Consider the following 13190-nt stretch of genomic DNA (forward strand, 5'->3'; position numbering starts at 1 on the left):
TCTATTTACATAAAAAAAAATATATTATAAGTATTTAGGGGAAGAATCAGCTGCATTTTTGTTCGTGTGCTTGCTGACACGTAAGCAAACTGCATAGGTAAGCGTGAGGATGTAATTTGCGGCCGAGAAATCTAAATATTTAACGGCCCGATTTTGGAAATTTGTTTAATAATATGGATTTTAAATTTATAATGAAATAGAGTACTAAAGTGTGGTTCGGTTTACTAGATAAAATAATATCAAAATATAATATAGGATTGAGTTTTGAAATTATTTTAGTCATATGAGGTTAGTTATGACTAGTTATCTCATGATTATACATTTAGGGTTGAGTTGTGAGATTGAATCTTATGAACCAAACACACTACATATTTAATCTGGAATACAATCTTTCAAATTGAAGACCCTCTAAAGAGATTGAGATTTTTAATTTGGAACATATCAAATAAGAAAATGAGATTTTTGCGATGAGAAGACGACAAAAGTATTAGAAAAAGAAAAATGATTATGTCGCCTTGGCGGCCCCTACACTCCGGCCCGACATCATGTGGGGGGTTAAATCAGAGTACGCATTAGCCTGTTAAGGGGATGTCATAACTCATTGACTGCCAGAAGCCATAACCCATTGACTGACAGAATCTCATCTCCCAAGGCTTCACACTTGTGCCTAAGAGATGGAAACAATTACACGACAGTTGTGGAATTTGAACTCATGCTCATTGCAGCAAGATCTGCCCTCTGTTGCCAACTGCACTGCCCTTGCGGGCATAAATGGTCCAATTATTAATAAACGGTTGAGCTACATTGCTGAACTTATATATACATTTTTATACAGTAATCACTGTTATTAATAACAAAATATTAGTATAATGTTTAGAGATGCTTTTTAATGAAAAACTAAAAGGGGCTGATATAATTTGCGCATAGGAAAAGGATACAACCATCCTTATTGTGATCACAACGGTGACAGTATTAATTAATCCAGCCATAATTAAATTTCAATTGAATATTCAATTCGATTTTTAACACGTATTTTTAACACGTATTTGATGATATATTATTTTACATCATTGAAAAAATACTAGAGCTCGTTTGTTAGTTGAGATAAGTTAATTGCTAGTACAAATTTATGACAACATGATCTTTTATTTACTTCAAAAATAAATTTCGAAGCAATGGACTAGTCTGTATCAAAATTTGTGATACAAATTTATGACAACATTATCTTTTATTTACTTAAAAATTAAATTGCAAAGCTAGTCTGTATAAAAATTTATGTTATACGGAGTATATATATTAGTTTACATTCTCAAAATAAATTGTTTCGATTAACTACACAAGTACAGGAGGTTAAAAATATAAAGAGACCATTGGTCTACTAAAATACACACATGTAGTAGAAATTGAATGCAAAACCTATTTTGAAAAAGTCTTGTAGTATTACAACTTCACCACTTTGGTTAGACTTCATTCACACTTTAATAAAAACTATGCAGGAAATAAAATTATTGTAAGTCCCACTATTATTGTATGATTAATAATGAATATCGAAAAGTGATATTTAATTATTGTATGCTAATACATAAAGTATATATATAAAAAAATGATTTTACCAACTCATTTTTGTCAAAAAATACACAGATTTTATAACGATATAATCGGAATAATCGAGTTATAGAGCATCCGCAATAGCGGATATCAGGTAGGACGTCAGCTAGGACTAGCGGGATGTCCGTGGGGGTGTTTGCCACAATAGTGGACAAGAGCACGGACGTCAGGTGGGACGTCCCGAACACGGACGAGCTCTTGTCCGTCACCGAAACCGGACTTCCTACCTGACGTTCGTGCTCTTGTCCGCTATTGCGCGGACAAGAGGTAGGACGTCCCATTTTTTATTTTATTTTATTTGAATTTTTTTATTTATACTCAATATTTACAACTCATTGTACTTTATTTTTTGTATATTTGATAAACACCAACAATTAAAATGAATTAATCGCAATTTTCAATTTATTTTATTGGCTAGGGCGTCGGCTAGTCCTAGTGCTAGTTCACTATTGTGCAGTGTGATGTCCTAATGATGTGGCAATGCAACGGGATGTCCTAGTGACGTGGCAGAATGTGTTTTTGGGATGTCTTAGTGCTAATCTGTTGGGATGTTCACACTATTGTGAATGCTCTTATCTTAGCCAAAGGAAATTGGACTAAGCCAGAGTTTGAAAAAATAATGATTTTTTTTTCAAAACCATAACATTATTCAAACACCTGAAAATTTAAGAACAATTGATGTATTCACTAATATACCTAATATAATATTAAAAAAATTGTATATGCTCACCGCTCATTTGATTGATTTCTTTTTTGATATTTTGATAAATGATAACAAATAGTTAAATTGAAAAGAAAGTAAAGTAAAAGAGATAATAATATAAAAGAGAGTTTCATCTTCATTATTCTCTCTATTATTTTACTTTCTCTCTACTTTAATTATTTATTTTTATTTTTTCTAAATATATGCTAAAAAACAATCAATCACTTGAATTGGGATGGAGGAAGTGCCTAATTAATTAACGGGGTACTAGTTTTTTAAAATATTAATTAAAAATAAGAGGTTAGACAAGCTCAAGCTTACATGCATCATCAACAAATCAACAAAATAAAATAAAAAACAAGCAAGCTTCTTGCTTGGTCAAATGTCAACAATAGAATAGCAAGCCAATAAATCCAAGCCTCCTAGCTCAATTTGGTTGAGAAGGGAGGCAAGGATATGGCTAGGGATGTCAATATAACCCGAACCCGCGGGCCGGCCCGAATAACCCGATAAAAATACAGGGTTAGGGTTGTAATTTCGCAGCCCGAATTTAAAATCGGGCCATTCGGGCTGACCCGTTCGGGTTGTCGGGTTAGGCGGGCTGACCCGTTCGGGTTACGGGTCGGCCCGTCGGGTTGAAGGCTTCTGCACAGCGAGCAGTTTTTGTAACGGTCATAACTTTCCGTACAAAACTCCGATTGAGGCATGAAATATATCCATGCGAAGCTCTTTCGAAGACGAAGAGAATGATATGTATTAGAGGTTTATCAGACTTCAAAATAGCGAGAAACATTGACTCAAACAAGGTTGTTGTACATCCACATATTTTGTGTGCATTTTCTAATCAATTTTCTATCATTTCTCAACAAACATGTAAACATACAAAAATATAGATCACGAAATCCAAGACAACCTTCTAAAACCATGCAAAATCCAAATGCGTCAACCGACTATATAAGATCACGAAAAAAATCACTATGTAGTTCATGGATTCATAAATACTCGTATATAAAAGCTTTCTTTTAGTATATTTCCAACATAATAGTGCAAAGTGTTTTGACGTCGCTTTGTCACTGAATTATGCGTACTTTGATGATTCTTAAAACAAAGATAAATTATTATTTGACTTATTTACAGTTGGAATAAATTAAATTTGACCAATCATAATTCAAGAAAACTTAGAATTACTCCAACTAGCTAGCATCTTGATAATTCACTCTTTAACAATTCAAAATATTTTTGTTACATCTACGATGCACCTCTAACGTTATGAAAATTTTATTTAATTTTCTACGAATTGATTTATGTTTGAATTTTGAAACAAAGTGTTGATTTATGTTTTAAATACATAAACATACTATTGATAGATATTTTGTAAATAATTATGTAATGAATAAGTTATTTAAATTTAAATAACTTAATCTTTTTAAAAATATTGAAGAAAATTAAAAATACGTATTTCATTGTTGAATGATTAATTAAAAATATGTATATAATTAAAGAAAATTTAAATACGTATTATTTTTTTGAAAATATTAAAAGAATTAAAAATACGCATTGGCCCGAATAACCCGGTGGGTTAGCCCGAAACCCGAAGGGTTAGGGTTAGGGTTAGGGTCGAACTTTTATAACCCGAAAAAATCATAACCCGAATAGCCCGTATCCGAATGGCCAGACAACCCGAACGGGTTGGCCCGAACCCGAACGGGTTGGCCTGATTGACATCCCTAGATATGGCGTCATCCAGGAGGTCCTGAGTTCGAATCCTGGATGGCGCAACTTGGGATTAATTTCCCTGTGGGCCCAAGGCTTGTTGCCTTGGGACTTTGCAAGCATATGGGCCTGGACCAGTCTGAGGGTGGTCAACTTACGAGCCGAGACCCGTCTGAGGGTGGTTAAGCAGCTAGTTCGTGGGCCACGAGGGAAAGGGAGAGGCCGGTGCTTGGCCTGGACCCGTCTGAGGGTGGTTAAGCGGCTAGTTCGTGGGCCACGAGGGGCAGGAGGAAGCTGGTTCGGACGTGACCACGAGGGGCTGGAAGAGGCTGGTTCGCTTGCCAATGTATCTCGAACTCCGATGTGAGTGTGTGTGTGTGTAAAAAAAAAAAAGAATAGCAAGCCAATAACTGAAATCAATTTAATTTCAAATTCAATTACTATTGTAAACAAAGGGGAAAATATCAATTTAACTCCAAGCATTGCGAATTTATAGGTAGGTATTGACTGTATATTTAGTGAAAAATGGTGGAAATAATATATATGGATTATTATTCATTTGTCGTTATTTTCGTATATTTATTTTATGCCATTCATGGTAATTATTAGTATGAAGCAAAATGTTTTTGTGAATGAGATTGATTTTGTAATGGATGGAAGAGGTTTGTTTATTGTTTAATACGCAATGACTTGTAACTATGTTTACCAGTGACCAAACAGCTAAGCAAAGTATTTTTTTTATATTTAATTATTTCTTTTCCACATTCTTAATATTCTCTCAATCCAATTATATCTATTTTTATAGTTTATCAATGACCATCAAACTACATTATATCTTTTTATATTTTTTAATAATAAAAATATTGTTACTTGTATATTTTACACAATTTTATTATTGCAAAATTTAAAAAAATTATTGAAAAATGCCAAACTACCAAATATAAGCAAACCAAAAACATAAATTATAGTAGTAGTATATTAAAATAGGAAAGTGAAAATACAAAATTGATGCTTATAAATCATATGAAAATCAAACATTCAATTGAAGAATATATATATGTAAAGAGAAAAAAAGAGTTTTTTTGTAGAAATATAGAAAAAATTGATCTCGATTTATAGAATAAAAAATTATAATTTAATAGTATATTTTTTATTCTTTTTAGTATAATATATTAAAAGATAGACAAATAGGCAAAAAAAATATTTAAGCACAAATTATGCTTCATTGAATGTACATGCAATCATTTTCATTGTGAGGATTTTATCTGTAATTCAAATAAATGAATCTAACTAAGTCAAAATATCAAATCTGATTCGAATTAAGTTCGATTGGAATTGGTGTTTTTAACCGAAAGAATTCCAAAATTCGATTCTTTAACGTTACATTTATATTTTATTTAAATGTTTCTAACCTAATAATTAAAAAGTACGTACTACTTCTAATTTCAATTTCTGAATAGTTTTATTCTATTTCCTATCAAAATTTAAATTTTCAGATAAGTTTGGAGAAATGAAAAATTTGATATAAAATCTGAATGCTTTAATGCGTTCAGATCAGTTTTAAATTTTCAGATATGTGCATTTGTTTTCCTTTGGGTTTAATGAAAACCCAAAATACTTCAGTTGAGGACTCCTACTTTTATGGATTTTTTCTTTACAATAAAAGAAAATTCTAGATTTGTTGAATATGAAGTGGTCAAATTTGTTAGACTATAGTAGATTTGAATATTGAACGATAATCAAAGAAATTAAATTTTCTGGTATCCAACATTTGTGACAAATTTTATTTCCCATCATTTAAAGAAAAATAAATTAGCAGTACGATTTTTAACTAACTTACTAGGAGCATATAAATATCCATATGGGCTACAAGTCATAGGGCCCATGTAAATCGTGTATATGGGCTACATGTTAGGGCAATTAAATGGTTATACACGAATAAACATTTAAATTTTAAGTACTTAGTTATTTACCTACATATTTAATTTGCATCATTTACATGTATTCTGAATCATTTATATTATTTAAATTTATTATTATTATTATTATTTCTCAGTTATACATTAAAAATATAATTTCATAATGAAATGAAAATATTATTAAAATAACTAAAACTTACATGATTTACATTTTAAAAAAATAAACAAGTAGAATGAAAACACTATAAATATAAATTTAAATGAAAAAAACGAAGTGTCATGTGATGAGTCATGGTTGACTCACGGTGTGGAAAAGTCATATGCTTTATCATCCACACGTAACATTTGTTGTTGAGCACGCTGATGCTGATGCTGATGCTGATGCTGATGCGGATGCCCTTACCATAACATTTGTTGAGCACGTTGATGCTGATGCCCTTACCGTAACAGTAATATCCGTGAATATTCCTTCCAATTTATTCAATAAAATTATTAAGACATGATTTTGGTTAGTACAAATTTTTTTTGAGTTATTGTAGGTACGCCAACTGTCATCGATTTATATACACTATATTCTGTTATGCGCATTTAGCCGAACAATCTAGAAACATTATAGGGGATAGGATCCCCTGCTGTACTGAAATGCACAGCAGGGGCTGCAGCCTCACACAAAGAAATAAAATAATTAATTTAATTAAATAATTTAATTAAATTAATAAATTATTATTTTAATTGAATGTTTGAGGCAGCAGCCCCTGCTGTGCATTTCAGCACAGCAGGGGATCCTATCCCACATTATAGTGATCTTCATTTTCATGGCATTAATAACACATCTAATCAGTAGCCTCTGTAGATAGAATCATTAATTAATTTAATTGATTTAACAAACCCCATCTAATTCGATGTCTGCTAATACAATCCTAAACATGGAGCATTTAATGAAATTTAATGCGTGTGAAAACGAGTTGTAGAGCATCTCCAGTGGTCGGCGAGCGAGCGGCTCGCCGATTTTTTGCGCTCGGCGAGAATTTCGGCGAGGGCACGCCGATTCCCGAGCGCTCGCCGATTCTCTCGCCAATCGGCTCGCCGCTATTGCAGCCTCCCGATCGGTGAGGAACCGGCGAGCCAATTTTTTTTTCGAAACACTATATATACGCGATTTGCACGACATTTTCATTCGCACCACTTGTTTTAACGAGTACTCTCTCTATCTTAATTTCTGTACAAGATCAACAACGCGAAATGAATCTCAACAACGAGCCAACTTCAGGGTCGAGCGGGTCTCAAACTCCCGCGGTCTCCGTGGGAGGTGGATGGAATCAGATGCCCAGGTACTACAACAACATGTACCCTTGGCAGCAGATGATGCCCGGGATGGCATCTGGTGGTGGTATGCCGGGATGGCAGGGGATGCCGGGGGGTCAGGGGGGACCGGGGATGCATCCCGGGATGCCGATGATGCCGAGGTGGGCACCCGGGATGCAGGGGACGCCGGGGACACCGTGGGGGCAGGGGACGCCGGGGGCTCTGACGTCTATCGCCCAGCTTTGATTTTGGTACTGCTGCTTCGCACACATCGACCCCAGCGGATACGCAGTTCCAGGCAGTGACGGAACCAGGATTTTGAATAAGCCGGTGCTGATTTTTTTTAAAAAAAATCATCTAAAATATTCAATTTTATGTATAATATCAGAACAAATGTTTGAAATAAAAATATTTTCTCGTGTGAAACCATATCTCAAAACTTTAGGACACTTTTTTTGGCATTAATTTTTTTAATACTACTATTCGTATAAATTATAAAAATTATTTACACATTTATCCTATAAAAGTATTAATGAAAATTTGAGTTTAAAGGTTGCAATGAACTAATACATGTAATATGCTAGCACTCATTAGCAATTAATACTAAAAACAAAGAAAACACAATCTAACAATACATATAATAAATACATAAATTTATTATACTATGAACTATTAAATTTATTATATATAACACATAAAAAAATTTAAATTAGGAATTAATATAAATTTATAGGCAAATTAATGGAAAAAAGATGGATGAAAACATAATTTAGAGTTAGAGAATAAGACAATTAGTGGCTGGTTACTTTAGTAAATTTAAACTTTTACATGAGAGTTAATGAAAACAGTCTACAAACACTAATTCAAATAATATTAATAGCGAGTGACTCAAGGCAAATAAATTAAATATGATACTAAATGCTAATGGGCTATAGGTCTATTATTTTATTAAAAGCCCAATAACGAATGTACCGTTCATCTTCTTTCTCAGCATATGGCAGATTCTGCAAATCGGTGCAGCGCGTAAGCGCCCCAAAAATCCAGTGATAACAGTTGTCAGGCACCGGCCAAGCCCCCGCTGGAGCGGTGGCTTGGCCTATGCTGGTTCCGTCACTGGTTCCAGGGGATTGAGTCCTTCTCCTTAGAGGAGTTGGGTATAGATCTCGGGGCACCGGACACTCCCGTGGGGCGGGGTCGGGGCACGCCCAAGAAGAAGAAGGGGAAGAAGGTGGTCGGCGAGTCGTCGCAGACGGAGGTACGGAGGAAGTGGACAGACGCGGAGAACGTCGCGCTGTCCAAGGCGTGGGTGAGTGTTTGCAATGACCCTCTTGCCTCGAACAATCAGAGGATCGTTAACTTGTGCCTTGTGGGCTAAAATAGCAGTAACCTACAAGGCATTAAAAATATAATTTAATATTGTAATTAAATTATTGATTTATTTAGATTTTTACTAATCCAATTTTGGTGATGTAACTTGATTAATTATTTGATTTTTATTAATATTGTAATTCAATTATTGATTTATTTAAATTTTTAACTAATCCAATGTTGGTGATGTAACTTGATTAACTATTTACATGACATTATTATACGTCAATATGCCATTATATTTTAGCAACTCAACATCATTTAATATTTCATGTTAACATTAAAATCATGATTGATTGTGATTATAATCAAAATAAATTAATACTACTAATTTAGTACTACCTCCGTCCCGGTTAAGATAACATATTTCTTGGTCGGCACGAGATTTTAGGAGTTATTGTTTAAAGTGTTTAATTGGAGAGAAAAAATGTGAATGTAAATATTAAAATAGAGAGATAAAGAAGATAAATATTTTAATAGGAGTGAGAAAAAGTGGTTAAGTATATTAATGGAAGAGAAAAAGTTTTCGAAAAAATAAATGTGTCATCTTTGTTGGGACAAACTAAAAAAGGAAATATTAATATTTAGAAATTTGCAGTCAAATATCTGAATGTTTTTTTAAGTAGTATGCAATATTGAAGTATCAGAAATCAGAATAATGAATTTCACATTTTATTAAACTCTGAATAAATTACAAATTTGTATGAAAAAGATTTAAGCCAAAGTATAAAACTATCCCTAATAGAGCAAAAAAAGAATAATTATGATAAAAAATGAATTCAACTCTTTTTGCCCTCTTCACCGCCTTCTTCCAAGTACGCCTTCTTGTGTCTGTCGCCCCTAGCTAACAGACAAATGACAAGGAAACACGTGGAGTAGAGCGCGTGAGCCTTCCACGTCGTCTTCGGTGGCTGGTGCATGACAGCTCTGTGAAACACCGCCATATAATAATGCAAACCCACCGCAAAGCCCACAAACGTCTGAACCAGGCCCAATAACTTCATCACCGGCCCAGTCTCAGTCGAGAACACGAGGATGAGGTACATCAGCAGCAGCAGGAGGTACAACACGTATCCCAGGGTTTGCAACACCTGGACGCAGACGTAGGTGGAGTGCGAAGTAGAGTAGAAAAACCTCAGCGGCTCGAGCCCCGTAGCGAGGGAGGAGAGGGCGAGGATGGCGAAGTAGATGGAGAGATAGATTTGGATGAAGATCAGGAGTTTTTGGATGGAGAAATAGGCTTTGATTCGGCTGAACATTAATGAGACTAAAATGAGCGGGATGATGATGAATGTGAATGAGACTAAAGATGCGATTTTTGATGCGTATTTGTTGCCGACGTAGGGTTTGAATCCCTTTGTGAATTCTTTGTTGTATCTCGTGAGGTAGATTCTTGATGTTTGGGAGATTTTCTCCAAATCTGGGACGATTGATTCTTGGAATTTGGATGGGAGTTCTCTGAATTCGGATACCAAGTCGTCTTCTTGATCGATCCAGCTAGTTTTTTTTAGGGATTTGGTGGAAAGATTGATATTTTCGATCTGGGATTTGGATGGATTGGGCTTGATCGTCTTGTTCTTGGGGTTTGGATCTGGGATTTTCTTGGTTGGGAGAGGGATTTTGGAGGTGGAGTTGAGTTTCTTGATGGTGGAGTTGGATGGGGAGGTGGGCTTGAGGAGTTTGGTTTTGTTCTTGGGTGAATCAAATGAGTTTGTGATGAGTTTGGTGTGATTCTTGGAGGGGAGTGAAGTGGGTTTAATGAGTTTGGTTTGGTTTTTGGTGGATGGTTTAGTGGTGGAATTGGAGGTTTTCTTGATGAGGGGCAAATCTTGTTGATCATGTAGGGCAGAGATGAGTGAAGAAGTGAAGGAAAGGAGCAAGAGTACCTTGATGGAAATGGAAACAGAGTGGTGGAGTGGAGCCATTGTTGAAGCTTGTTTGCCAAAATCTGTCTATTTGTTTGGAGATCTAAGGGCCAATTATTTGATATGGTGTTTGAGAAGAGTGATGGGAAGTTGCATTGTTTTGGAGAGTGAGAGAGGTGTGGAATTGATAGTGAAGGTGGAGAGGGATTTAATGGGGGATGATGGATCACTCACATGGCGCCTCTGCACTTTGGGCCTAGTGTATTTACGCGGTTTTCCAAATACTGTAAATGTAATATGTAATGTAAGCAATATAGAACATAGTCTAATCTTATGTAAGCAATCACGAAAATAGTATAAACCCTAAACCATTGATCTCTATTGTATGTCAATATTAAATTAGTACTCCTCCTTACAATATTTCAAATTATTTCAAATTATTTTCTTTAATATAATATTTAAAAACGTCATTATTTGATTAAAATAGGAATAGAAAAAAAATGCAGCACTATTGTTTTGAGTTTTGACTTTTGAGTAAAACCAAAATACATCCGTGTAAAAAAAATGAAAATTTATAATTTAATATTTTTATTTTCAAATTTCATGTGTGGAATTAAAATTTAATCAATTTGTTGTGATTAATTTCTACTAACTCTAAAATGTACTAGGAGTATAATATTTATATTTGTTACTGAAGTACTGGGAAGATTGATGTCGAGATACTTTAATAACTTCACATATTGCAAATGAGTAAATCATGATGAAGTGTCAATTATCAAAGTGCCCAAAATTATGATTAATTTGGGACCATAGCATAGGTATGATCTGATGATCATGTGCGTCAAAGTCGACAAGAAGTTGAATTATAAAAGTAGGTAAACGTAAATCCACCGACGGCGACTTTATATGACATAATAACAATAACAATAACAATAACAATAATAGGAAAATAAAAACAAAACAAAAATAATAATAATAATAATAATAATAATAATAATAATAATAATAATAATAATAATAATAATAATAATAATAATACAAAATTAAAAAAGAAAACAAAAAACAAAATTGGAATCTCCATTTGTATAATTATTAGAGATTGTATTATATTCTGTATATAATATAGTTCAATGGGAACACGAGGCTGGTAGTAAGCCCAGTGACGGTGCATTAATTAACTCCCTATATTTTTGGTGAATATTGAAAATGACACAAAATTCCAAATAGTCCATAGTCAACATTAAAAGTTTTAATAGAATAAAGTAGATTTTTGCATTATCAAACAAAAGTACACTCCTAAATTTTGACTATTTCTATCTTATTTTAGATATTGCTAAGCATTTTCAACTATCTCCTAATTTGGTATATTAACGCTTTTTTTAAAGGGTATAGTACTATTTTGGTCCTAAATATATGGTCGATTTACGATTTTGGTCCAAAACATTCATTTTTTGAAAATCGAATCCAAAACATACGAAAATGCTATCGAATAGGTAATTTTTTGACGGTTTCCGTCATTTTTTACGGTCAATCGTCAATTAGCCCCAATTTTTACCCGATTAGCTAATTTTTATTTTTTTATTTTTTTAACTTTCAGATTTTACATTAAAAAAATATAATACTCCATTATGTTAAAAACTTAAATTAATTATACTATAGATTGTAAATCACACCGTTTAGGTTAATTTATTGAGGCCACCCGCAACGCGTCACGCGGGTGGCTCGTATTCCGTCACTAAGGGACGGGACGGCGGCGTGATGCGTTGCAGCGCCCCGTCTCGTCCCCAGCCCGTTCCGCGTTCCGTCCCACCGTGATGAATGGCGAGACGTCTCGCCACGCGCCGAGGCGACGTGGCGCGCTCCAGCGCCATGCGTGACGCCCACCCGCCGGCCCGCGAGTGGGCATCGTCACGCTGACGCAATAAATAATTTTTTAAAAATTCGAATTAAATAAAAAAAATAAAAAAATGAAAAAACGGTAATATTACCGTTATATTACTGATTTTTTCCTTTTTTTATTTTTTTTACTCTATAAATACTCCAAATTCATCATCATTTCACACACAACTACACATCTATTCTTCCCAAATCATCTCAATTTCCTCTCCAATTTTCATCTAACCTCTCATCACAAAATGTCCGGCGACGGGAACACTTCCCGCATGACGCCTCCCCAATACTAGACCTATCTTAACGGAATTGCGTTTATGGCAGCATAACTTGGCATTCCGCCTCCTCACGGCTTCAGTGCACCTCCACCGCCTTCGGGGGATGAATCGCCGGCGGAGTAGTTTTTTTTTATTTTCTATAAAATTGTATTTTAAATTGTGTCATTTTTATTTTTTTAGGATTTTAATTATGTGTTTTTTTAATTTTAAATTGTATTTTTATTATATATTGTAATTTATTTTATTTTTAATGAAGTGTGTTTTTTTAATTGAATTTGGTTGGAAATAAAAATAAAAAATGAAATTGAATGAATAGTAATTTAAGGGACGGTTAAGGGACATATGGTTGCAGGTTCCGTCCCTTAGTTAAGAGATGGAGTAAAAAAGTATAGTGGGGCCCATGAATAGAAATTTAAGGGACGATTAAGGGAAGGATAAGTGACAGTGTTACGGATGGCCTGAGCAAGCCATATCTAAAACAACAAATTGGTTAAAAATATTAATTTGGAATATCATATTCTTATTTAAATGAAAAATAAAA

The 13190-nt window shown here is 34.1% G+C and overlaps 1 protein-coding gene across 1 annotated transcript; it reads right to left on the bottom strand.

Annotated features, from left to right (window-relative positions):
- Window positions 1–9272: 9272 nt before the first annotated feature.
- LOC121787741 lies at window positions 9273–10703 on the bottom strand. The gene has a single exon (XM_042186572.1). The coding sequence runs from the start codon at window positions 10539–10541 to the stop codon at window positions 9396–9398; it is 1146 nt and encodes a 381-aa protein (XP_042042506.1). The 5' UTR covers window positions 10542–10703; the 3' UTR covers window positions 9273–9395.
- Window positions 10704–13190: the final 2487 nt, after the last annotated feature.

Source organism: Salvia splendens, chromosome 22 (assembly GCF_004379255.2).
Source record: "Salvia splendens isolate huo1 chromosome 22, SspV2, whole genome shotgun sequence".
Taxonomy (NCBI): domain Eukaryota; kingdom Viridiplantae; phylum Streptophyta; class Magnoliopsida; order Lamiales; family Lamiaceae; genus Salvia; species Salvia splendens.

Bases quoted from the DNA above. Each gene is read 5' to 3' on its own strand.
- LOC121787741 (XM_042186572.1), bottom strand. From the start codon at position 10,541: ATGGCTCCACTCCACCACTCTGTTTCCATTTCCATCAAGGTACTCTTG.